This window comes from Dromiciops gliroides, chromosome 2 (genome assembly GCF_019393635.1).
Source record: "Dromiciops gliroides isolate mDroGli1 chromosome 2, mDroGli1.pri, whole genome shotgun sequence".
Lineage (NCBI taxonomy): Eukaryota > Metazoa > Chordata > Mammalia > Microbiotheria > Microbiotheriidae > Dromiciops > Dromiciops gliroides.
Genome location: NC_057862.1, coordinates 427,250,669 through 427,276,492, shown reverse-complemented (window position 1 = coordinate 427,276,492; position 25,824 = coordinate 427,250,669). Strand labels below are relative to the sequence as shown.

The 25,824-nt window shown below is 40.5% G+C and overlaps 1 protein-coding gene across 1 annotated transcript in view; it reads right to left on the bottom strand.

Moving 5' to 3' along the window:
- Positions 1-25,824, bottom strand: part of ADAMTS13 (ADAM metallopeptidase with thrombospondin type 1 motif 13) — a 71,059-nt gene that overhangs the window by 39,344 nt on the left and 5,891 nt on the right. The window contains exons 6-14 of the mRNA XM_043985097.1: positions 23,608-23,691; positions 23,375-23,499; positions 22,975-23,121; positions 22,337-22,474; positions 21,940-22,090; positions 21,360-21,464; positions 7,281-7,432; positions 7,049-7,112; positions 6,018-6,144 (exon numbers count right to left, since the gene is read on the bottom strand). Of these exons, the coding sequence (XP_043841032.1) occupies positions 6,018-6,144; positions 7,049-7,112; positions 7,281-7,432; positions 21,360-21,464; positions 21,940-22,090; positions 22,337-22,474; positions 22,975-23,121; positions 23,375-23,499; positions 23,608-23,691 (1,093 nt within the window). The remainder of the gene's footprint in view (positions 1-6,017; positions 6,145-7,048; positions 7,113-7,280; positions 7,433-21,359; positions 21,465-21,939; positions 22,091-22,336; positions 22,475-22,974; positions 23,122-23,374; positions 23,500-23,607; positions 23,692-25,824) is intronic.

The window sequence follows — 25,824 nt, the reverse complement described above, 5'->3', positions numbered from 1 at the left end:
TCAAGAAACAGACTTGAGTGGCAGCAGCATAGTGGGGGAGGGGTACAGGCACACCTGAACTTGGAACCACAGTGAATCAGATTTCTGCTTCCAGGTTAAAGATCAAGTAGGCCTGTGGTTACTTACAGGGCAGACAGGCTGAGAATGAGCCTCTCCTTAAATCATACCACCTGGTACCCCCTGAAGCTTGGGACAGTGTTCCCTGGAAGCAGTGCCCTACTTTGAGAAGGAGTTAAAAGCCAAGAAATTGGTTAGGAAAATGAGCAGGCGGAAAAAGATGCAGACCATTGAAAGTTTCTTTGATGAAAGGTAGATCAAAATACACACTCAGAAGAAGATAAAGTCAAAGCTCCTATATCCAAAGCTTCTAAGAAAAATATGAATTGGTTTCAGGCCATAGAAGCATTCAAAAAGGACTTTGAAGATAAAGTAAGAGAGGTAGAGGGAGAAGTAAGAGAGATAGAGGAAAAAATGGAAAGAGAAATGAGAGTGATGTAGGAGGACCATAAAAAAAACCTCAACAATTTGAAAAGCCAAATTGGCTAAATGGAAAAGGAGGTACAAAAAGCTCTCTGAAGAAAATAATTGCTTAAGAATTAGGATTGAGCAAATAGAAGCTAATTACTTTATGAGAAATCAAGATACAATAAAGCAAATCCAAATGAATAAAAAAAAATAGAGGCCAATGTGAAATATCTCCTTGGAAAAACAACTGACCTGGAAAATAGATCCAGGAGAGACAATTTGAAAATTATTGGACTACCTGAAAATCATGATCAAAAAAAGAGCCTGGACAGCATCTTTCAAGAAACTATCCAGGAAAACTGCCCTGGTATCTTAGAATCAGGGAGTAAAATAGTCATTGAAAGAATCCACCGATCACCTCCTGAAAGAGATCCCAAAAGGAAAACTTCCAGGAATATTATAGCCATATTCCAGAGATCCCAGGTCAAGAAGAAAATATTGCAAACATCCAGAAAGAAACGATTCAAGTACTGTGGAATCACAGTCAGGATAACACAAGATCTGGCAGCTTCTACATTAAAGGATCAGAGGGCATGGAATATGATATTCTGGAGGGCAAAGGAACTGGGATTACAACCAAGAATCACCTACCCAGCAAACCTGAGTATAATCTTTCGGGGTAAAAATGAGACTTCAATGAAAAAGAGGACTTTCAGGCATTTGTGATGAAAAGACCTGAACTGAATTGAAAATTTGACTTTTAAATGCAAGACCCTAGAGAGGCAAAAAAAAAAAGGTAAACAGGAAAAAAAATCATGAGGGCTATTAAAAGGCTAAATTCTTTATATTCCCACATGGGTAGATGATACTTATAATTCATAAGAACTTTCTCAGTATTGGGGCAGCTGAAAGGAATGTACTTAGAGGGCGCAGATGTGAATTGAATATAGAGGGAAGATATCTGTAAAGCATTTATTTTTTGTTTATCTTTTTTTTTTGTGGGGCAGTCAGGGTGGGGTGGCTTATGCCTGGGGCCAGATTTGGACTCAGGGCCTCCTGGGTCCAGGGCCAGTGCTTTGTCCACTGTGTCACATAGCTGACTCATGATGACATCTTTAAAATAAAGTTAAGGAGTGAGAGGAATGCCCTGGAAGAAAGGGAAAGGGAAAGGTAGAATGCAGTAAAGTAGCTCACATAAAAGAAACAAGATAAAGCTAATGGAGTGGAGGGGAAGGTGGGGAATGAGTGGGGGAGTGAGTGAGCCTAACTCTCATCAGAATTGGCTCGAAGAGGGATAACATACACACTCAAGTGAGCATAGTAATATACCTTGTACTGTGGGAAAGTGGGAGAGGAAAGAGATGAGGAGGAAAAGGCGAAGGAAGGGAGGGAAGATTGGGGGAGGGGGCAGTAAGAAGAAAAACACTTTTGAGGAAGGATAGGGTAAAAGAAGATAGAAAATAGAGTCAATATCAAGGGGAAGGAATAGGATGGAGGGTAATACAGTTAGCAATAGTAACTGTGAAAGAAATGATGAGCAGGATGCTATCAGAAAGACTTATGAAAAATGTAATCCATCTACAGAGAAAGAACTGATGGTGTCTGAATACAGATTGAAGTATAATTTTATTTGTTAGTTCCTCTATCTAAAGTTGTTTTGTCTATTTTCTTTTACAACCTAATATGGAGATGTTTTGCATGATTGCACATGTATGAATTATATTGAATTATTTGAGTTCTTAGGGAGGGTTGGGGAGGGAGGGAGGCAGAGAATTCGGAACACAAAATTTTAAAAAAATTGATGTGAAAATTTGTTTTTACATGTAACTTAGGGAAATTTCTAAATTAATTAATTAAATAAAGACCTGGGGTGGGGGTGGGGGAGAGAAGTAGGTCTAGCTTGAGGACTCCTGAATTGGTAGCTATTTTTAAAACTCCCATTCTTGGTTTGTGATAGAAGATACCCTAGTATATAAAGTATAAGACAAAAGCCTTTTAATGTTCGATCATTTATTACACCTCTAGAACAAACTTTAAAGTTTAGAGACAGGTTTGGGAGAATTATGAGTTGTCCTATACCCCAGAGAAAAACAAGGTATATGAATAAATAATTCCTTAAAAAAAATGCAAACAATTACCAAGCATAGAATATCTCCAAATCACCAATGGGAATAGAAATGCCACTCAACGTAACCCTAGCGTTTTACCTTATTCCCAGGGAACTGGAAAAGATGACAAAACATGGGAGCAGTCAGTGGTGGAGGGGCTGTGAGGTTCCATTCTGTGTTGTATAAAAATCTAAATGTGGGTTTTAATCTGCCCTCCCCCAGTTTTGGGGGGAAACTGGCTAAAATCATTTATAAATTCACCAAGAGTTTAGGCTTTTAAGGATTTATTAGATAGTGAATAGAGAGAAAGATTGAGAACAGATTCCTTATAGCATGGAAATCCTAGCCTTCCTAATAGCCCACATAAAGTCCTGCCACCAAGCAATGTTTCAAACCAAAAGAAAGATCCCATCTGCCACATTCAGCTTCCTACTTCCTGTCCTCCTCCCAGAAATGGGAGGTTCTTCAAGTTGATTGGCTAAGAGGGGTCTCCTGTTGATGTCAAAGTCCATAGCCTCTGAGAACACTCTTTCTCAGGTTTGGCTAAATTTAAATTCAATATCTAATCACCTTTAAGTGAGTACTTAGTGGTTCCTCATTCATACCCAGTTCAAACACTACTAAGTCAATCAAGTTAGACCCCTGGGCATCTACCAAATTCCATTATTTTACTACAATTCTAAAAAACAATTTCTAATAATGCAAATAAAGTTGACTAAATGTCAATAGCTTTTCACTCAGAGATCCCACTGTTACACATATATCCTTAAGGAGGTAACTGGTAAAAAGAAAGTTTCCAGGAAAATATTTACAGCAGCACTTTTTTTGTAGTAGCAAACAAAATAGATACCTATCAATTGGAGAATGTCTAAACAAGTTGTGGCATATGAATGTAATAAAATATTACCATGTGGTAAGAAATTATAAATATGTTGAATACAGAGAATCATGGAAGGACTTAACTTCAAGTGATACAAAATGAAGTAAGTAGAGTCAAGAAAACAATAAATACAATAACCACAACAATGAAAATGGAAAGAATAACAACCACAAAACAACTGGAAACAATTAATGCTACAAAATTGAACTAAAAAAAGAGATAAAAGAAGACAATTACCCACTCCTCTGAGGTAGTGGTGGGTTCAGGAAGGTCCGTCCAAAAGTGTGGAATATAACATATAACCTCAGATTTTTAAAATGTATTGATCAGCAAGACAATTCCAAAGAACTCATGATAGAAAATGTTCTCCAAATTGAGAAAAAAGAACTGTGAATTCTGAATGCAGATTGAACCATATTGTTTCTACATTTTGACTGGGTTTTTTTCTTTTTTGAGGTTTTTTCCTTTGTGTTCTGATTTTTCTTTCACAATATGACTAATGCATAAATATGTTTAATGTGATTGTACATATATGACCTATATCAGATTGCTTTTTGTCTTGGAGCGGAGTGAGGGAAAGGAAGGAGGGAGAAAAATTTGGAACTAAAAATCTTATAATTTTTTTTTGCAGGGCAATGAGGGTTAAGTGACTTGCCCAGGGTCACACAGCTAGTTAAGAGTCAAGTGTCTGAGGCTGGATTTGAACTCAGGTCCTCTTGAATCCAAGGCCAGTGCTTTATCCACTGTGCCATCTAGCTGCCCTGGAACTAAAAATCTTATGAAAACTATCTTTACATGTAACTGGAAAACAAAATACTTTTATGATAAAAAATGTATTGATCAGTTTTGCTGAATTTCTTCTTTTTTTAATTTTAAAATTCTTTGTTATAAGAAATGACTGGAGAGAAGGAAATGTGGGGTTGGAGATTGTGGGAGTGGAATTCAATTAAATACAAACAAAATTTATCAACAATGTATTTTTTTAAAGAATCATCAAGTATTTAGGCCTTGGATAGCCCTAAAAACATCTTTGGGTTTTTTTGTGTGAGAGTTTGGGTTTTTTCTATTTGTTATCCTTATATTCCTAAACCATGAGGCCCCATCCAAACTCATTAGGTGTTAGAGCTATAGAAGTAATGACCACTTGTATGGAAGAAAGGCCATCTTAGCTCTGGGAATATATAGATAAAGAGGTAGACCTTAGCCCAAGGCCATGAGAATAGATTCTTATTTGCATGCAGCATACTATAAACTTTCACAGTAAGCTATGAGATAAGCCAACAGTAGAGAGTAGCAGGCCTATAGGCAAACACACACACTCTTCCTTTTTCATCTCCTTCTATGCCTTCTCAACCAATTGTAATGCTTCAATATCCTAACACCTCAACTCAGAAATGGAATCAATAGGTAAAACCTAGTCTCCCCACCTATTAAAACCCTGGAAAGTTTACAGCATGATGAAAAGTGAGGAAAGTTGTTAGGAATGCCATAAATGATAGGAGAAGCTAAAATTTTGCTTGCAAATAAAGGAGTACCAGGGATTTCCAAAATCAGAAGGCTATTTAGCATATATATATATATATATATGTGTATGTGTGAGGCAGTTGGGGTTAAGTGACTTGCCCAGGGTCACACAGCTAGTAAGTGTTAAGTGTCTGATGCTGGATTTGAACTCAGGTCCTCCTGAATCCAGGGCCAGTGCTCTATCCACTGTGCCACCTAGCTGCTCCAGAAGGCTATTTTCTACCTGGGTTTGCTCCCTAACAACATCACTAGGATTGGAAGTAGGGCTTTATTACAACACCTGGCAAATGTAAGTGCCCAGAGCCTCAATCAGCAACTGTTTTCCTACACTGAGATCAAGGACCATCCCACTACATCCTAAGATTTAACTTTAATAAATTTGGCTTCTTATATATAGGTTTCATACATGGTTTTTCTCATCTTTTCAGTTGTGGCCACAAACCCACCACAAAATCATGTACTTAGAGAACCCTTGCTGCTAAATAATGGGGAAAATAAACAATTGAATCCCACTAAGTCCTCTCAACCCCTAATACAGTTGCTGATAAGGGACTCTACCCCAAAATGTCTCCAGTATATGTTACTATTTGATTTTCATTATTTCACTCCTTTGGACATTAAAGGCTTCTAAAGGAATCACCATTAAGCAAGGACATATCTTTCACTTAGTACATTGCCAGGTACAGAGTAGGCATGTCACAAATACTTATTGATTGATTGATCCTGTGAACTGGGACTTTAGAAAGCACCTTATCTAACCCCTTCATTTTACAGATGAAGAATATGAAGCCTGGAAATATTCATTAACTTGCCCAAAGTCACACAGGTAATAGTTGATAGAGCTGAGATTTGAACCCTGACATTCTGATTTTAAATCCAATACTCTTGCCACTGCACCACAAAGGAATGGGGCACAGGACTTAGGGGACACAAATAGGGGTGATAGCTAGATAAATTCAAGCAGTACAGTCACAATACTGGGAGAGTTGCAGAAAGACAGCCTCCCTTCTCTCCTGGTATTCTCGTCCCTTTCCCTCTACCTTGGCTATACTGAGCAGCTGACTTCCAGCTATAGAAGGTAGGGACCCCCGGAGTGAGGTACAGCGGCTTCCCATCAGTCGCAGCACATTGCTCAGACATGAACTCTAGCTGGGTCTTCATACAGGCCTGCGGAAAAGAGGAACAGAGGATATTCCAGAGGAGACAGAAAGTGAGCTCTGGCAGATAAGACTATTGAGAGAAAAGCTCTAATTATTTAAGTTTGGTCAGGAAAACTGTAGCTGTCAGAAAGAATGAAGAGGGCAGCCAGGTAGCATAGTAGATAAAGCACCGGCCCTAGATTCAGGAGGACCTGAGTTCAAATTCAGCCTCAGACACTTGACACTTATTAGATGTGTGACCCTGGGCAAGTCACTTAATCCTCATTGCTCCAAAAAAAAAAAAAAAGAAAAAAAATGAAGAGAGGATCCCCCAAAGAGACTTAGTGCATTAGTGTGTATCAACATTTTTCATGCCAAAGTCCATGAGAATAGCTAGCATTAAGGCCTTTCTAGAGAGAAACATGGTATAGCTATTTTTTTAAAACATAATCTGCTCCCTTAAAGTCCTGAGAGACAGAGGATCTCAGGATGCTTTCCCTGGCAAAGAGAGAACGGTGGAGACATAACAGCTTTCTTTAGATACCTGAAGCACTATCCCATACTTATTTTGTATAGCTCTTGAAAACAACATTAAGATGCACAGATGGAAGTTAGGAGCCAGTTTGCTCAAGGGAAAAACAGCTCAGACAGCTCAAGGGAAAAAAAAATCTTTGTATTGTCTTAAGCTGTGCATTTATGAAAGGTAACAAAGTCCAGGTAACTGGCAACATGGATGCCCCTGCTTCTCCCTGCCCATTTGGGCCTGTAGGATTTAAGCCTTTCTTATCTCTCTCTGTACAGAAAGCCTTAGAGGTAATTCTTGCCCTAGGGGAGAGGCTGTAACGACCTCGAGGGTCTTGTCCAATCAGACACTCATGGAGTGGCTTGGCTCCTTCAGATAGTAGGACTCAGGGTTAACAGAACATCCGTACCTGAGTGTTGCACAGCTCAGCCTTGAGGTCAGCTCCTACACAGTCATGACCACCAAAAGCAGGTCTGAAAAGCACCATTGGGCAGAGTCAGGACAGAGAGCAATGTGGACAGCTTCCTTGCCACAGTGCACCTGGAGCGTGCTCCTAGATGAAGCAAGTGCCTGTGTTGTTCTCCCCCCTGAAAACCAACCCGTGTCCTCCCCACCCCACCCCAAACTGAGGTTCCATGTACCTGGGGTTGTTACACTGCCTCCTTCTGGTGATGACTCCTCCTCCACAGGTTCGAGAACAAGTACTAGGATGGCCCCAACTAGACCATTGTCCATGTACCAAGGAGACTGGGGTCAACTCTTCCAGAGAACGGCAGTGGCCTTTAGAGCACCACTAGAATAGAAAAACATGTTGAAAATAATGTGATAACAGCTGAGCAACTGAGGCCCCTGGATCCTGGCTCAACAAGCTGGTGACACAGCAAGACAGTGGCAAAACCCACCTTCATGAGCCAGGAGGGCAGGTTGCCAGATGGACAGCCACCCATAAGACAGGTGCGACCAGGCCTACCGATCCCAGCACACAGCCAGCAAGCCCAGGGCAATGAGAAATCCACAAGCTATAGAGGCCTCAGTGTAGAAAGCCAGTGACACAGCCCCTATACCCCAGCACAAGAAACTTGAAACAGGGACCCTGGTGCCCCCAGAACAGACCTCAATTAAAAAAAAAAATAAGCTGCAGTATGAGTAAGAAACAAAACCAGCTCTCACCATTGAGAGTTTCTGTATCAACAGGGAAGAGGCAAACACAAACTCAGATGAGGCCAATACTCCCAAATTGCTTACATGTGAAGCCTCAAGAGGGAAGATGAATTGGTCTCAAGAACAAAAAGCCTTCTTAAAAGAGCTCAAAAAGGATTTTAAAAATTAATTGAGGGGCAGCTAGGTGGCACAGTGGATAGAGCACGGGCCCTGGATTCAGGACTCCCTGAGTTCAAATCCGGCCTCAGACACTTAACACTTACTAGCTGTGTGACCCTGGGCAAGTCACTTAACCCCAATTGCCTCACCTCCAAAAAAATTCAAATGAGAGAAATGGGGAGAGAAATTAAAGCAACACAAGAAAATTATGAAAAAAGAATCAGCAGCTTGGAAAAGGAAGCACAAAGATTGACTGAAGAAAATAATTCCTTAAAAAACTCATTTGGCCAAATGGAAAAAAAGGTGCATAATCTCACTGAAGAAAACAATGCCTTAAAAATTAAAATTGGAAGGTTGGAAGATAATGAATCCATGAGACACCAGGAATGAGTCAAGCAGAATCAAAAGAATGAAAAAATAGAAGAAATTGTGAAATACCTCATTGAAAAGACAACTGACCTGGAAAACAGATCCAGGAGAGACAATTCAAGAATCATTGGACTGCCTGAAAGCCATGATCAGAAAAAGAGTCTAGACACCATATTCCAGGAAATTATTAAGGAGAACTGCCCTGATATTATAAAATCAGAGGATAAAATTGTCATTGAAAGAATCCACTGATCACCTCCTGAAAGAGACCCCAAAAGGAAAACTCCAAGGAATATTGTAGCCAAATTCCAGAATTATCAGGTGAAGGAAAAAATACTCCAAGCAGCCAGAAAGAAGCAATTTAAATATCATGGAGCCACAGTCAGGATTGCTCAGGACCTGGCAGCTTCAACATTAAAGGATCGAAAGGTTTGGAATATGATATTCTGGAAGGCAAAGGAGCTTGGATTGCAGCCAAGAATCTATTACCCAACAAAACTTATCATTCTCTATCAGGGGAAAAGATGGACATTCAATGAAAATGGGGATTTTCAAGGTTTCCTGATGAAAAGACCAGATCTGAATAGAAAAATTCGATCTTAACATACAAAACTCAAAAGAAATTTAAAAAGGTAAACGGGGGAAAAAGTTACTCAGTAAGGTTAAACTGTTTACATCCCTACACAGGAAGATAATAATTATAACTCTTGAGAACTGTATATGTATTTGGGCAGACAGAAGGATTATACACAGAGGGTATAAATATAAACTGTCTTTGATGTGATACCAAGAAAATTAAGGGGTTAAAAAGGGAGTTTATGGGAAGAAGAGGAAAGGGGAGGTGGAATGGGGCAAATTACATCATATGAAGAGGTGAAAAAAACTATTACAATAGAGGGAAAGAAGAGAGGGGTGAACATCGTTTCAACCCCCTACTCTCACTAGATTTGATTCAAAGAGGGAATAACATATACGTTCATTTAGATAAAGAAATGTAGCTTATTCTTTTTTTTTTTTTTTTTTAGTGAGGCAATTGGGGTTAAGTGACTTGCCCAGGGTCACACAGCTAGTAAGTGTTAAGTATCTGAGGTCAGATTTGAACTCAGGTCCTCCTGAATCCAGGGCCAGTGCTCTATCCACAAGCTTATTCTTTAGGTAATTAAAAGGGTGAGGGGGAAGGGGGAAGGTGGAACTGATAGAAGGGAGGGCAAAAACAAGGGAGAAAAGAGTAAAGAAAAGGGAGGGGGTGATAAAAAGGGAGGGCATATTGGGGGAGGCAGGGGTAAGAAGTAAGATGTTGGTGGGGAGGAATAGGGTGAAAGAAGGGGGAAAAAGTACAAAGGGGGTAAATAGAATGGAGGGGAATAGATAGCTAGTAATAATAACTATGAATGTGAATGGGATGAACTCTGCAATAAAACAAAAGTGAATTGCAGAGTGGATTAAAAACCAGAATCCTACAATATGCTGTTTACAAGAAACACATTTGATGCAGAGATACACACAGAGTAAAGGTAAAAGGCTGGAGCAGAATATATTATGCTTCAGGTAAAGTAAAAAAAGCAGGGGTAGCAATCCTTATCTCAGACAAAGCAAAGGCAAAAATAGATCTAATTAAAAGAGATAAAGAAGGAAACTACATCTTGCTAAAAGCTACTATAGATAATGAAGTAATATCAATATTAAACATGGATGCACCAACTGGCATAGCATCCAAATTCCTAGAGGAGAAGTTAAATGAGTTACAAGAGGAAATAGACAGTAACACTATACTAGCGGGGTATCTGAATCTTCCTCTCTCAGAATTAGATAAATCTAGCCACAAAATAAATAAGAAAGAAGTGAAAGAGGTGAATAGAATACTAGAAAAGTTAGACATGATAGATGTCTGGAGAAAATTGAATGGGGATAGAAAGGAATATACCTTTTTCTCAGCAGTACATGGCACATTTTCAAAAATTGACCATGTATTAGGGCACAGAAACATCATAGTCAAATGTAGAAAGGTAGAAATAGTAAATGCATCCTTCTCAGATCATGATGCAATAAAAATTACAGTAATAAAGAGCCAAGGAAAGGTAGACTGAAAATCAATTGGAAACTAAATAATTTCATTCTAAAGAATGAGTGGGTCAAACAACAAATCATAGAAACAATCAATAACTTTATCCAAGAGAAAGACAATAATGAGACAACATACCAAAATCTATGGGATACAGCCAAAGCACTGCTAAGAGGGAAATTTTATAGCTCTAACTGCTTACATGAATAAAAAAGAGAAAGAGGATATCAATGAATTGGACATGCAACTTAAAAAGCTAGAAAAAGAACAAATTAGAAATCCCCAATTAAACAATAAATTATAAACCCTGAAAATTAAAGGAGAAATTAATAAAATTAAAAGCAAGAAAACTATAGAATTAATCAATAAAACTAAGAGCTGGTTTTATGAAAAAAACAATAAAATAGATAAACCACTGTTTACTTTGATTTAAAAAAAGAAAGAAGAAAACCAAATTACCAGCATCAAAAATGAAAGGGGTAATGAAGTGGAAATTAAATCAATAATTAGGAATTATTTTGCCCAACTGTATGCCAATAAATTTGACAATCTAAATGAAATGGATAAATATTTACAAAAATACAAACTGCCCAGGTTAACTGAAGAGGAAATAAGATCCTTAAATAAGCCCATATTAGAAAAAGATGCAGAGAAAGCTTTTGACAAAATACAACACCCACTAGAAAGCTTAGGAATAGGTGGAGCTTTCCTTAAAATAATAAGCAGTATCTACCTAAAACCATCAGCAAGCATTATATGTAATGGAGATAAGTTAGAGGCCTTCCCAGTAAGATCAGGGGTGAAACAGGGATGTCTATTATCACCCCTATTATTTAATATTGTCCTAGAAATGTTAGTGTTAGCAATCAGAGAAGAAAAAGGAATGAAAGGAATTAGAATAGGCAAGGAGGAAACAAAACTATCACTCTTTGCAGAGGATATGATGGTATACCTAGAGAATCCTAGAGAATCAACTCAAAAATTACTTGAAACAATTAACAACTTTAGCAAAGTAGCAGGATATAAAATAAATCCACATAAATAATCAGCATTTCTATACATGACCAACAAAGTCCAGCAGCAAGAGCTAGAAAGAGAAATTCCATTTAAAGTAACGGTAGATAATATAAAATACTTGGGAGTCTACTTGCCAAGACAAACCCAGGAACTCTATGGATAGGCCGAGCTAATATAATAAAAATGACAATTCTACCTAAATTAATGTACTTATTCAGTGCCATACCAATCAGACTACCTAAAAATTATTTTATAGAGCAAGAAAAAATAATAACAAAATTCATCTGGAAAAACAAAAAGTCAAGAATATCAAGGGAAATAATGAAAAAAATGCACAGGAAGGTGTGTTAGTTGTACCAAATCTGAAGCTCTACTATAAAGTGGCAGTCACTAAAACTATCTGGTACTGGCTAAGAAATAGAATGGAGGATCAATGGGTTAGGCTAGGCACAGAAGACACAGTAGTAAATGACTTTAGTAATGTACTGTTTGATAAACCCAAAGACTCCAGCTTCTGGGATAGGAATTCAGTATTTGACAAAAACTGCTGGGAAAACTGGAAGATATTATGGTAGAAATTAGGCATAGACCAACATTTTACACCTTATACTAAAATAAGGTCAAAATGGGTACATGATTTAGACATAAGAGGTGATACCATAGGAGTAGTCTACCTTTCAGATCTTTTGAAAGGAGAACAGTTTATGACCAAACAAGAGATAGAGAACATTATGAAATGCAAAATGGATGATTTTGATTACATTAAATTAAAAGGGTTTTGTATAAACAGAAGCAATGCATCCAAAATTAGAAGGGATGCAGAAAGCTGGGAAACAATTTTTATGACCAGTACTTCTTTTTTTTTCTTTTTTTTTTTTTTAGTGAGGCAATTGGGGTTAAGTGACTTGCCCAGGGTCACACAGCTAGTGAGTGTTAACTGTCTGAGGCCGGATTTGAACTCAGGTACTCCTGACTCCAGGGCCGGTGCTCTATCCACTGAGCCATCTAGCTGCCCCTTTTGTTGTTTTTTTTTTGTTGGTTCTTATTTATTTATTTATTTATTTATTTATTTTGTTAGTTTTTTTTTAATGACCAGTACTTCTGATAAAGTCCTCATTTCTAAAATATATAGGGAACTAAATCAAATTTATAAGAATCCAAGTCATTCCCCAATTGAGAAATGGTCAAAGGATACGAAGAGGCAGTTTTCTGATGAAGAAATCAAAGCTATCTAATGCCATATGAAAAAATGCTCTAAATCAATATTAATTAGAGAGATGCAAATTAAAACAACTCTGAGGTGACACCTGATACCTATCAGATTGGCTAATATGAAAAAAAAAAGGAAATTAATCAATGTTGGAGAAACTGTGGAAAAATTGGAACACTAATACATTGTTGGTGGAGCTGTGAACTGATCCAACCATTCTGGAGAGCAATTTGGAATTATGCCCAAAGGGCTATAAAGCTATGCATACCCTTTTGGGTCTTTTCCCCAAAGAGATCATAAAAAAGGGAAAAGGACCCACATGTACAAAAATGTTTATAGCTGTTCTTTTTGTGGTGGCAAGGAATTAGAAATTGAGGGGTTGCCCATTAATTGGGGAATGGCTGAACAAGTTGTGGTATATGAATGTAATGGAATTCTATTGTGCTGTAAGAAACGATGAGCAGGTGTAGTTCAGAGAAACCTGGAAGGACTTGCATGAACTAATGATGAGTGAGATGAGCAGAACCAGAAGAACATTATATAGTATCATCAACATTATGTGTTGATCAACTGTGTTGACTAGATTCTTCTCACCAATCCAATGGTACAAGAAAGGTCCAAAGGACTCATGATGGAAAAGGCTCTCCAAATCCAGGGGAAAAAAAAAGGAACTGTGGAATATGGATGCTGATTGGACCATACTATTTCTTTTGTTTTTGGTGCTGTTGTTTTTCTTTTTTGAGGTTTTTCCGTTGTGCTCTGATTCTTCTCTTATAACATGACTAATGAATGCAGAAATATGTTTAATGTTATCATATATATGTATATATATACATATACACACACACACATATATATATACATACATATATATATATATATATATACATATATATATATATAACCTATATCAGATTACCTGTTGTCTAGGGGAGGGGGGAGGGAGGGGAGGGAGAAAAATTTGAAATTGGAAATCTTATATAAACAAATGTTGAAAACTATCTCTACATGTAACTGGAAAATAATAAAATACTTTTATTTTAAAAAAAGAAAATAATGTGATAAAAATGTCTATATTCCCCCCCTTTTTTTTCTTTTGTGGGGCAATGAGGGTTAAGTGACTTGCCTAGGGTCACACAGCTAGTAAGTGTCAAGTGTCTGAGGCTGGATTTGAACTCAGGTACTCCTGAATCCATGGCTGCCAGTGCTTTATCCACTGTGTCACCCTTATATCCACTTTGATACAAACATTCCACTGCTAAACATGAGAGAGACAGAGAGAGAAAGAAAGGAAAGAAGGGAGGAAGGAAGGAAGGAAGGAAGGAAGGAAGGAAGGAAGGAAGGAAGGAAGGAAGGAAGGAAGGAAGGAAGGAAGGAAGGAAGGAAGGAAGGAAGGAAGGAAAGAAGGGAAAAGGGGATGAAAGAAAGAAGGAATGAAAGAGAGAGGAAGGAAGGAAGAAATAAATCAACATGTTTATAACAGTACTTTTCAGTTGGAGAAGGGCTAAACAAATTGTGACACACAAATACAATGGAATGCTCTTTTTAAAAAAAGAAAGAAACAATGACTACGATGAACACAGAGAAGGGTGACAAGACTTAGATGCAGAAAAACAACATATAAAGACTGGCAATATAAATGGAAAGAACAAAATTGAGACTGAATACAGCAGAATTATAATGGCAAAGTGGCCCCACAGAAAGGTGATGAGGAGGTAATTCTACCCACTTCTTTGCAGAGGTGAGGGATGGTAGGTATGGAAAACTACACAAAATGTCAGACTTTAAAAATGTATTAGTTTTGGGGCGGCTAGGTGGCGCAGTGGATAAAGCACCAGCCCTGGATTCAGGAGTACCTGAGTTCAAATCCGGCCTCAGACACTTGACACTTACTAGCTGTGTGACCCTGGGCAAGTCACTTAACCCCCATTGCCCCGCAAAAAACAAAAACAAAAACAAAAAAAAAGTATTAGTTTTGCTGAGCTCTTTTTTCTTCTTCTTTGTTATTCTTTCTTATAAGGTATGGCTCTTTGGGAGGGGGTGGGTGGGAGGAGGAATACATTAAGAAAGTTGGGTGGTTATGCTTTTTAAGCATATTAATTGGCCACAGTGAGCTAGACATTGCAGGTAGTATTGTTTTTTAAACCCCACATTTCTGCACAGAATCATGTAATCAACACAAAAAAAGTATGCAACTCGTTTGTCACTCCACATACTCTGTTGAGTGGTGAGGCCAGTGACAATGACCTTCTTCCTCTTCCCACAAAACTCCAAGCTTTTTCACTGGCTATTTGCCATATATGGAATTTCTCTCTGTGTCTCTCTCTGTGCCTCTGTCTCTGTCTCTCTCTGTGCCCATGTTTGTCTGTATCTCTCTCTGTGTCTGTATCTGTTTCTGTGTCTCTGTATCTCTCTCTATATGTCTCTGAGTGTTTCTCCGTGTCTCTCTGTCTCTCTGTGCCTTTGTCTCTATCTCTCTGTCTCCCTATCTCTCTGTCTCTGTCTTTCTGTCTCTCTGTCCATGTTTGTCTATCTCTCTGTGTGTATATGTATCTGTCTCTCTGTTTTTGTATCTCTGTCTCTCTCTGTCTCTGTCTCTATCTGTGCCTCTGTCGCTCTGTGTGCCTCTCTATGTCTCTATTTCTTTCTCTGTGTCTCTGTGCGTGTTTTTGTGTCTCTCACTGTCACTTTTTCTTTTTCTGTGTGTATGTCTGTCTTTCTTTGTGTCTCTCTTACTCAGTGCCTCTCTGTCTCTCTCTCTCAGTGTCTCTGTGTGTGTCTGTTTCTGTGTCTGTGTCTGTCTCTGTCTGTGTGTCTGTGTGTCTGTCTCTCTGTTTCTGTGTGTCTCTGTCTGTGTCTGTGTCTCTCTTTCTCTCTCGGTGTCTCTCTGTGTGTGTCTGTCTCTCATTCTGTCTCTCTCACTGTCTCTGTTTCTGTCTCTATCTCTCAGTGTCTCTCTCTGTCCTATTGTGTTTCTCTCTGTCTCATTGTCTAAGTGTCTATCTCTCTGTGTTTCTCTGTGTGTGTCTCTTTCTGTCTCTCTCTCGGTGTTTCTGTCTCTCTCTGTCACTCACCCTCTCTGTGACTCTTTTTCTCTGTGAGCCTGTGTCTGTCTGTCTGTCTGTCTCTTCCTCTCAGTGTGGGTGTCTCTGTGTGTCTCTCTCTCTCTTGGTGTCTGTCTCTCCCTCTCTGTCTCTCTCTCTATATCTCTCTCAGTGTCTCTGTGTTTCTGTGTGTGTGTGTCTCTCTTTGTCCCTCTCTCTCTCTCTCTGAGATATCTCTCTCTCTTTCTCTTTCTGTGTCTGTGTCTCTGTGTCTGTCTACCTGTCTCTGTGTGTTTCTTTCCCTCTGTGTCTCTCTTTGTGCGTGTCTCTGTGTCTCTGTGCGTGTACCTGTGTGTGTGTATACCTGTGTGTGTCTCCTTCTCTCTCTCTCTGTCTCTTTCTCTGTGTCTGTCTCTCTCTCTCTCTGAGTGTCTGTCTCTCTCAGTGTGTCTCTGTGACTCTCTCTGCATGTTTCTCTTGGTGCGTGTCTGTGTGTGTGTGCATGTCTATGTAGGTATGTATTTCTGTGTCACTCTTCCTGCATGAATCTCTCTGTGTCCTTCTGTGTATGTGTGTCTGTGTTGTTCTCTCTGTGTGTGTCTGTCCATCTCTGTGTCTCTCTGTCTCTGTGTGTCACCGTGTATGTCTCTGTGTGTGTGTCTCTCAGTGTGTGTGCATCTCTGTGTGTTTCTGTCACTGTGTGTCTCTTTCTCTGTCTTTCTCTCTCTGTATCTCTGTGTGTCACTCTCTCTCACTCCGTGTGTCTTTCTCTCTGTGTGCGTCTCACTGTGTATCCTTTCTCTCTCTCTCTCTCTCTCTCTGTTTCTGTCTTCTCTGTGTCTTTGTGTCTCTGTGTGTCTTTGTCTCTGTGTCTCTTTCTGTGTCTCTCTCTGTCTCTATGTGCATGCCCTGTGTGTGTGTGTCTATCTCTGTCTCAGTGTGTTTGTGTGTGTCTGAGTGTCTATTTTTCTCTGTGTCTCTCTGTGTGCCTCTCTCTCTGTGCCCCTCTCTGTCTCTGTGTGTATCTTTTTGTGTTGCTTTCCGCCTCCCTGTCTCTCTATCTTTGTGTCTCTCTGTTTCTGTCTTTCTCTCTGTGTATGTTACTCTCTGTCTCCCTGTCTCTGTGTGTGTCTGTGTATGTCTGTGTTTCTCTTTGTCTCTTTCTCTATCTCTCTTCTCTCTCTTTCTCTCCCTCTGTTTCTCTCTGTGTGTCTCTCTGTCTTGCTCTCTCTCTTTCTCTCTCTGTGTCTCTGTCTCTGTGTCTCTCTGTGCATGTTTCTGTGTGTCTGTCTCTGTGTGTCTCTCTGTTTCTGGTGGGGTATCTCTATGTGTCTGTATCTATCTTTCTCTGAATATCTGTATCTCTCTCCATGTGTCTGTCTCTTTCTCTCTATCTCTGTATCTCTCTCTGTATGTCTCTCACTCTTTGGGCGGGTTTGGGGGGATGGAGGCCTGGCAGTCAGTCTCTCTGTATGTTTCTCTCTCTCTGTGACTCTCTGTGTGTCTCTCTGTGTTTCTCCCTGTCTCTGTCTCTGTCTCTGTCTCTGTCTCTCTCTCTCTCTGTGCCTCTCTCTGTGCTTGTTTCTCACTGTGCCTCTCTCTGTTTCTGTGTTTATGTCTCTCTCTATCTCTCTATGTGTATCTAGGTCTCTGTGTGTTTCTGTCTCTCTCTCCCTCTGTCTATCTGTCTTTCTCTCTGTGTGTGAGTGTCTATATCTGTCTTTCTCTGAGTGTCTCTTTCTCTCTGTGTCTCTTTCTGTGTGTCTCCATGTCTCTGTCACTGTGTGTTTTTGTGTATGTTTCTGTATGTCTCTGTCTGTCTGTGTGTCTCTCTATGTATGTCCCTCTGTGTATGACCCTCTGTCTCTCACTCTGTGTGTCTCTGTGCGTGTCTCTTTCTCTACATGTTTCTCTCTGTGTATTACTGTGTGTCTCTCTGTGTCTCTATGTCTCTGTGTTCTTCCCTATCTGTGTCCCTTTCTCTTTGTCCCTTTCTGTGTGTCTCTCTGTCTCTGTGTCTCTCTCTGTTTCTCTCTTTCTTTGTGTCTCTGTCTCTTTGTCTCTGTGTATGTGTCTGTGTCTCTGTGTCTCTATGTCTCTCTGTGTGTCTCCGTGTCTCTCTTTGTGTCTCTGTGTGTGTGTATGTGTGTGTGTGTGTATGTCTCTGTCTGTTTTGGTCTCTCTGTCTCTCTGTGTCTGTATATTTCTCTGAGTGTCTGTCTCTCTCACTGTGTTGCTCTCTTTTTCTCTCTGTGTCTCTGTCTCTCTCTGTGTGTCTCTCTTTCTGTCTCTTGCTCTCTGTGTATGTGTCTCTCTCTGGGTTTTTCCCTCTGGGTGTGTGTGTCTCACTCTGTCTCTGTCTCTATGTCTCTCTCTCTTTCTCTGTCTCTCTTTTTCTCTCTGTGACTCTGTGTGTGTCTCTCCCTGTCTCTGTGTCCATCTCTCTCTGTCCCTTTCTCTGTGTCTCTGTGTCTGTCTGGGTCTCTCTCTCTCTTTGTCTCTCTGTATGCCTCTCTCTCTGTCTCTCTGTGTATCTCCTTCTTTGTGTGTGTCTCTCTGTCTCTGTCTCTCTCTGTTTTTCTCTGTGTGTGTGTGTGTGTCTCTGTGTGCCTCTCTCTGTCTCTCTTGCTCTGTGTGTCTTTGTCTCTGTCTCTGTTTCTGTGTGTGTGTTTGTGTCTGTATCTGTGTATGTCTCTCTGTTTTTCTCTGTGCCTATTTCTCTCTTGGTGCGTCTCTCTTTCTATGACTCTCTATCTTTGTGTGTGTGTGTCTCTATGTCTTCCTCTGTGTCTTTTTCTCAATGTATGTCTCTCCCTGTCTGTGTCTCTGTATCTATGTGTGTGTTTCTGTCTCTCTGTGTGTCTCTCTCTGGATTTTTCCCTGTGTGTGTGTGTGTGTGTGTGTGTGTGTGTGTGTGTGAGAGAGAGAGAGAGAGAGAGAGAAAGACTCTATCTGTGTGTCTTTCTCTCTGTGTCTTGATGTTTCTCCCTGTGTGCCTTTCTCTATGTCTCAGTGTGCTTCTCTCTGTCTCTGTCACTCACTCTGTGTGTGTCTTTCTCTGTTTCTCTCTTCCTCTCTCTCTGTCTTCTTGTCTGACTGTCTCTTTCTGTCTTTCTGTGTATCCTGCTATCCGTGTGTGTCTCTCTTTCTCTCTGTGTGTCTTTGTCACTGTGTCTCTCTGTGTCTGTTTTTCTCTGTCTCTTTGTCTCTCTCTGTCTCTGTCTCCCTGTCTCTCTTTCTGTATGTTTGTCTCTCTGTCTCTGTGGGTATGTATCCCTCTGTGTGTGTCTCTCTCTTTTTCTCTCTGTGTCATTTTCACTGTGTGTGTCTCTCTGTGTGTCTGTTTTTCTCTGTCTTTGTCTGTCTCTCTGTCTCTGTCTCTGTCTCTGTCTCTGTCTCTGTCTCTGTCTCTCACACACACACACACACACACACACACAATCTCCATCTCTCATCCTCTGGTGACAAGGAGATTGGAATCTTTCCAGATAATATATCCAACGAACACACTAAGGACAAGCAAAGACGAAGGAATAAAGACAAATACAAAAAGATATCTACTCCTTGACAGCAGAGACTTTGTTTTGTCTCTTTTTGTATCCTCAGCACTTAGTACACTGCCTGCTATATAGTGGGTGATTAATAAACATTTATTGACTGATTGGTTCACTCAAAGGTACTTTTATACATGAAAAGAATAGCAGCTATGGACTCAAGAATGGATTTCCAGTAATCAAGAGCTTTGGGCCACATTATGAACAAATTACTAGAAATCTAAGCCCCCAGGGTTACTCCCTGGAACCCTGAGTAGGAGTAGCATTTGGTTTCTAAGGACCTGCTAGGACAAGGGAAAGGGAAGTTGGGGAAGAAGTCCCAGAGTAGATGCTGCACCACTACTAGTTATGCTGCTTCATATGCCTCCCATTTAAAATTAATACAAAGAAAGAATAATGACAGATTAAGTCAAGGAAATAAGAAATTGCAGTCAACAGTAGTCAAGATAAGGAGATTCAGCAAAACTAGAAGAGAGGTGCTCATCAGGGCATCTAGTACTGTGCTGGAACTAGTTCCAACTATAATCGAATTTTCAGTTTGAACATTTATACCTCAATAGGTATCACAGTGGATAGGGTGCCATACCTGGAGTCAGGAAGACTCATCTTCATGAATTCAAATCTGACCACTCAGACATTTATTAGCTGTGTGACCCCCTGGGCAAGTCACCTGTTTGCCTCAGTTTCCTGATCTGTAAAATGAGCTGGAGAAGGAAATGGCAACCCCCCTCCAGTACCTTTGCCAAGAAAACCCCAAATGGGGTCATGAAGAATTGGATACAAATGAACAATAACAAAATTTAGAAATCAGGGTTTAATTTAATTTAATTTACTGTTTTGTTGATTAGACATCACTTAAGAAAGTGATGGAGAAAATGTAAATAATGCAAATTAAACTTAAAAGTGTATTGTGCCTTTTCAGAGAGCTGGTTATAAAACATTTTACCCTCCTCCAATTTTTTTGGAGTACTGTTATTGACATTCAACAAATACGTATCATAAGAGAAGAAAATTGCATTAATGAGGTATATGTTAAAACTAATATTTTTCTTCTTATTGATTGTTAGCTTTTGGTGATGTGTAACATATATACATATATATGTGTGTTTGTGTATATATATGTATACATATATATGTTAGAGTTGACTAATCTCAGGGAAAAAAACATTTAGCCCTCTATTTAAGAGAGTGCCTCCTATTACCATAGGATTATACCATTTGTATTAAGGTTTTCTTTAAAAGGATTTATGTTCCCATTCTGTACTAGTCTGTGCCCTTATCACATTCTAGTTTGCTTATTTTATGTAGATGTTTTCCAGCACTCTGCAGTCCAATGTAAGCCCCATATGGCTGTGCCATTGTTTAATCTTTGTAACCTTTTCTAATAGAAACTCAATATTTGTTGAATTGTTGAGCTCTATGTAGCTGTCAGTCAACTAATTAAATCAGACCTGACCATGTATAGTTGAAAAGTAACTGATTAGAATGTTTCTGTACACAGAAAGAGATGAGATAAGACAGTCAGTCCCTTCTAATTCCTTAGAGGCAGTGGGAGGAGGGGGGAACTATCAAATGAGCATCAGAGCAACTCCCATTTTTCCAGACTTGTGCTAAGGGAGTAACTTCCCAGTCTATCACTAATCCTCCTGAGTGGACTGATTAGCCAGGAAGGTAGAGAGTATGAAAAGAACCAGTCCTGGTTATCTTGCCTGGCATAGATATCCCATTGTAAATTAATAAGTCCATCTTCTGGCTTATTGACTTCATTCCTTCTATGCTGAGTTATCATAGCAGGTCCTGCTCATCCTTGGCAATCTGATAAAAATCAATGTCTGAACTGCAAAGCTGAGGGTCTGACTCTGGTATTTGTTAGTTCTCCCTTCCCACAAAGATGAAGCGTTCCTAGGAACTCAGCCCAAAGCAGTGATCTGTCTTTCCTCATCCCTAGATTACAGCAGAGATCCCGTTCATTGAGGGAGACATGGAACAGGACAAAGAGAGGTCCATCACTCAAAGGATGGTGGTGTACCAGGAGTCTCTTTTTCTCAACCAACTATGCCTCTGCCCTCACCCTACAAACTGAGTTAACTCTGCCCGACCAGAGGCATCCTCTTTAAATATCTGGTGCAAACCTTGCTTTTTACCTTATTGACTCCACATTCAGTTCCATCTAGGAGTGGGATAAGGATGCGACTACAGCTGGTTTGGTCCCGAGCATCAAGATGGCAGGAGAGAACTTGACACATATCCTGAGAAGGGATGAGAAAAGGCTGAAAGTCTGATGCTACACTTGTAAGGTCCATATTTGTTGTGGGCTACAGGGTCAGGGAGCAACACTAGCTCTTCCTTCTAGACTCTGTGGGATTGTGGCTCCCATACTGCTTTGTGGCAGGGATCCCAATTACCCCAGAGAGACATGTGGGGAACTGGATACTTCCAGACAGGCAGTGCCTTAGACATTCACTAACCCTATGACCCCAGGTAAATCACTTAAACTCTTTGTGTCTCAGTTTCCTCCTAAGTGCAATGAAGAGGTTGGACTCAGTGACCTCACAAGATACCTTTCAGTTCTAAGTCTATGACCCTAGGACAATAGGTTATCAGGGCAGGTGCAGTGGGGGACAGATGATGGAGAAGTTGGGTGAATGAGAGACAGAAGATCAAGGGCTGATACGGGGTAGGAGATCCAGGGCAAGAGCAGAATGTATATAAGGTTCCACCTACAGCATCATCCCTGGCGAAGGTGCAGGCAACAGCAGTGCTTCCAAAGGCAACTCTGCACTGCTCATCTGCCCCATAGAAGAGGCCAGGCTCTGCCTGGGGGAGTGTTCCTTCCAGGTGAGGCAGATCATTCACACAGCTTGCCTTCCCTGTACTGGTGCAGATCCCAGCAGACTTTATCTTCTTACTTATCCCAAGGTTCCCCAGGCCAGTGGGCCCCCACCCATTTCAGGGATGTAAAGGCAGGGTCAGATTTACCTTCCTCAGGATCCCTAGGGACCCGAACCCATTAAATATCAAGCCAGAAGGTCCTTCCCTACCCCACCTGTCTGCCTCTCCCTTGCTTCCTCCCTTCCCATTCCCTCTTCCTTCACCCAGCACCTCACATAGTTCTCATTACCTAACAAAGTGTAGAAACTGCTCTCGGCTGCACTCTGACCAGGTGAGGCCAATGCTGTTTGGGGTGCCACCAGGGGCCATGATGTGGTCATTGCTGCTGCATCTATTGTGCTCAGTCCCGTCATGGTCAATACCAAAGCTGCAGTCAAGGACAGGGTGGTTAGGAGCCAGTTAGTCCTTTTCCTAGGGAAAATTTGGGGGTACTTGCCTTCTTCAAAGGTGAACCCCATTCTCTTTTCCCCTTCTCCATTCCCACCTAGGACATATTTTAAGACCACATGTAGATGCCAGCTTTTCTTTGACTTGACCACCTTCTGATGGACTGAGACCCATGCAACAGTTCTCTATCACTGGAGCTACAAAATGATTAGCTTCCTATTCCCCTTATGAACATTTTCCTAAGACTTTCCTAATAAAATGCTTACCTTCCTCCATCATTGGCAATCTCTCTCCCATTGGGGTACATGACAATTTTTCCCATGACCTGCTTCCAACCTTCTCCACCCCAGATGCCATTTTATTCCCCAGTGTTACCTCTTTTCGGCATATTTCATTTCTGGAGTCATTCTGGCCCTCTAATCGATTTTATTTCCTGGCACTTCCCCTGCTTTGTCTGGGGGCTGGAGGGAGGTCACATACCTGTGCCCAATCTCATGAGCAATGGTGACCCCCAGATCAAAGCCTGTGTCTTCTGTGATGAGGCAGCTCCAGGAGGAGGAGCAGGCGCCCCCAAGCTGGGTCACCCCTCGGACCTGCTTGTTGCCATCTGATAGCTCCAGGTCAAACCTCGGAAAGAAATATAGTAGATGGGGGTGGGGAGGGGCAAGACCAAGGACAAGAGAGAGCAAAGAGACAGGAGCAATGCAGACAAGGTCTCTCCCAGCTCTGAGGGTCCTGGGGAGTTCTCCAAGCTCCCCAAATCATTGCTACTGAAGCATGTTGGCGTAGTGATTAAGAGAGTAAGAATGGAATCTAGGAAAAGCGGTATTCCCCACCAGCTTTTTGGCTCTCCAGGCCTTCCCAGGTAAGCAGTTGTTACCTTGTGATATAGAGGACCAAGTCAGCATGGTGAGGGTGGGCGTCATCTGGGGGATTGATCCTCTGGCTCCACTCACAGACGCTGAGCAGCGAGGAGGTGAGATTGGTGGTAATAGTCAGACCAGCCTGAGGGAAGGGAGAGAGAAGAAGGCTCTCCCAAGAACACCTCTGAAACCAGCACTTCTATGCCACTGGCCAGGGGGTGGGCAGAAGGACAGAGGGGCTGTCTCCTACCTCTGCTTCAGTCAGAATGATCATCTTTATCAGATGAACTCGGAACTGGACTCCCAGGGAAACATCTCTCAGCAGTTCTGCCCCCTGTAAAGAAGTGAAGCAGAAGAGAAACTAAGGGAGTTGGAAGTAAAGAGATCCTGCCCTGACAATCAACTAGTCAACAAGAGCTTATTATGTGGGGGGCAGCTAGGTGGTGCAGTGGATAGAGCACTGGCCCTGGAGTCAGAAGGACCTGAGTTCAAATACAGCATCAGACACTTGACACTTACCAGCTGTGTGACCCTGGGCAAGTCACTTAACCTCAATTGTCTCACCAAAAAAAATAAATAAATAAAAAGCCTATTATGTGCCAGAGCTGTTCAGTGCTAAAGATTCTAGTCCAAAAAATAAAAGGAGCTCTACATTCTAATGGAGGTGACAACAACACATAAAATATAGACTTCATAAATATAAAGTTAATAAATAAATGCATCCATATATATGTATACACACAGTAGTTAAATATGAGGTACTATGGGAGGGAGGACACTTGTTGGGGGCTCAGGAAATGCTTTATCCAGAAGATGGTGTCTGGACTGCATCTTATATAGTAATTATATTTAAACAAATTTGTCATATAAATTATTTATATGAATTGGTATGTATATGTTATTTATAAAATAGTTATTTAAGGATTTAAAATACTAAGTTATATGTATTAGAATTATATCTAGGTATATAATGTAGAAAATTTACATTACACATGTATATTTATATTATATGTGTGCACATATAATATATGTGTGTATATCAATGTTTGATATATGTATTAAATAAATAAATAAATCACAAATAAATAAAAAATTTAAAAAATAAAAGATTGATATAACAATTATTATTAATTTAATAATTAATTCTCCAGCTAGGTGCCGTAATTGATAGAGTGCTGGACCTGGAGTCAGGAAGACCTGAATTCAAATCCAGCCTCAGATACTTCCTAGCTGTGTGACCCCAGGCAAGTCACTTAACCCTGTTTGCCTCAGTTTCTTCATCTGTAAAATGAGCTGGGGAAGGAAATGGCAAACCACTCCTGTATCTCTGCCAAGAAAACCTTAAGAGGGGTCATGAAGAATTAAACATGAGTGAAAAAAGACTGAACAACAGCAACAAAATGTTATAGGGGCTAGCACCCCAGAAGTTCTCTGGGGTACATCAAAGAACCTTCTCCTTGAGAAACTAAACCAAATGACAGACACACCTAAAGAGATAAGTGGAACTGGAACAGGACTGAGCTAGCTCCTGGACCATCACTTTTCACTCCAGTCTCCTCCACCCCTGGGGAGATAAGATTAGGTATAGCTGCTGCCTTTGTTCCTGGAGGAGGAGAGAGATGGCTTGAGAGATCTGTAGCCACCCCAGCCACCACCAGTGGGGGATGATCCTCCTTCAATAAGGGAACTTTCCACAGTCAGATGATCACCCCCATCAGTCCTCTATAAAAGTATCTGCCTGTCTCCTGCTAGGGGAGATTGGTATCTATGCCATGCCTTCTCCCCATGAAAAGAAGTCCAAGGATTTCTCTCTTGGTTTCCCTTCCCCAGCCCCTAAATAAACTATTATCTTATTCTATTGGATTTGTGTGCAAGAGGGTATAATTCTTTAAAGAGAAATTCCTAAGAACCCTTACCCAAAACCCCTACCCTATTTCCCCACAACAAAAAGCAGAAAAGCAAAGTATTTTCACCTCACTGAGCTAAGAGTCAGGAGACCCCAGCTTGAGCCTAGGTCTACTTTGGACTGACTAGGGGATCTTGGGCAAATCACCTAGAAGCAAGGCATGTTACACTCAAATTTTATAGACATGGAAACTGAGAAGCAGTCTTCATTCTTTATAAAATGAGGTTAACAATACTCGTCTCTCATCTGATCACAAGCTGGTTTAAATGGTATAACAGAAATATAGAAAAGAACACTTTCCATGTTCTTCACATATGTGAATAAGCCATAAAAATATGAAATATTATTGTGGGTCTATCGTTTGCTTTGGGACAGGACCAGTGATTTCATTGGTGTAGAGAATTCCAGACCATGACCTCTGTCAAGGCAACTTCCACTGGTCCAAGGTCACACAGCCAAAAATCATAGTGATCTGAAGAGGAGAGTTAAGTCCAATGCACCAACTTTCAGAATGTAAGAAATGGATGGCTAAATGATAAGCTAGGTCAATGGTTAGAGGGA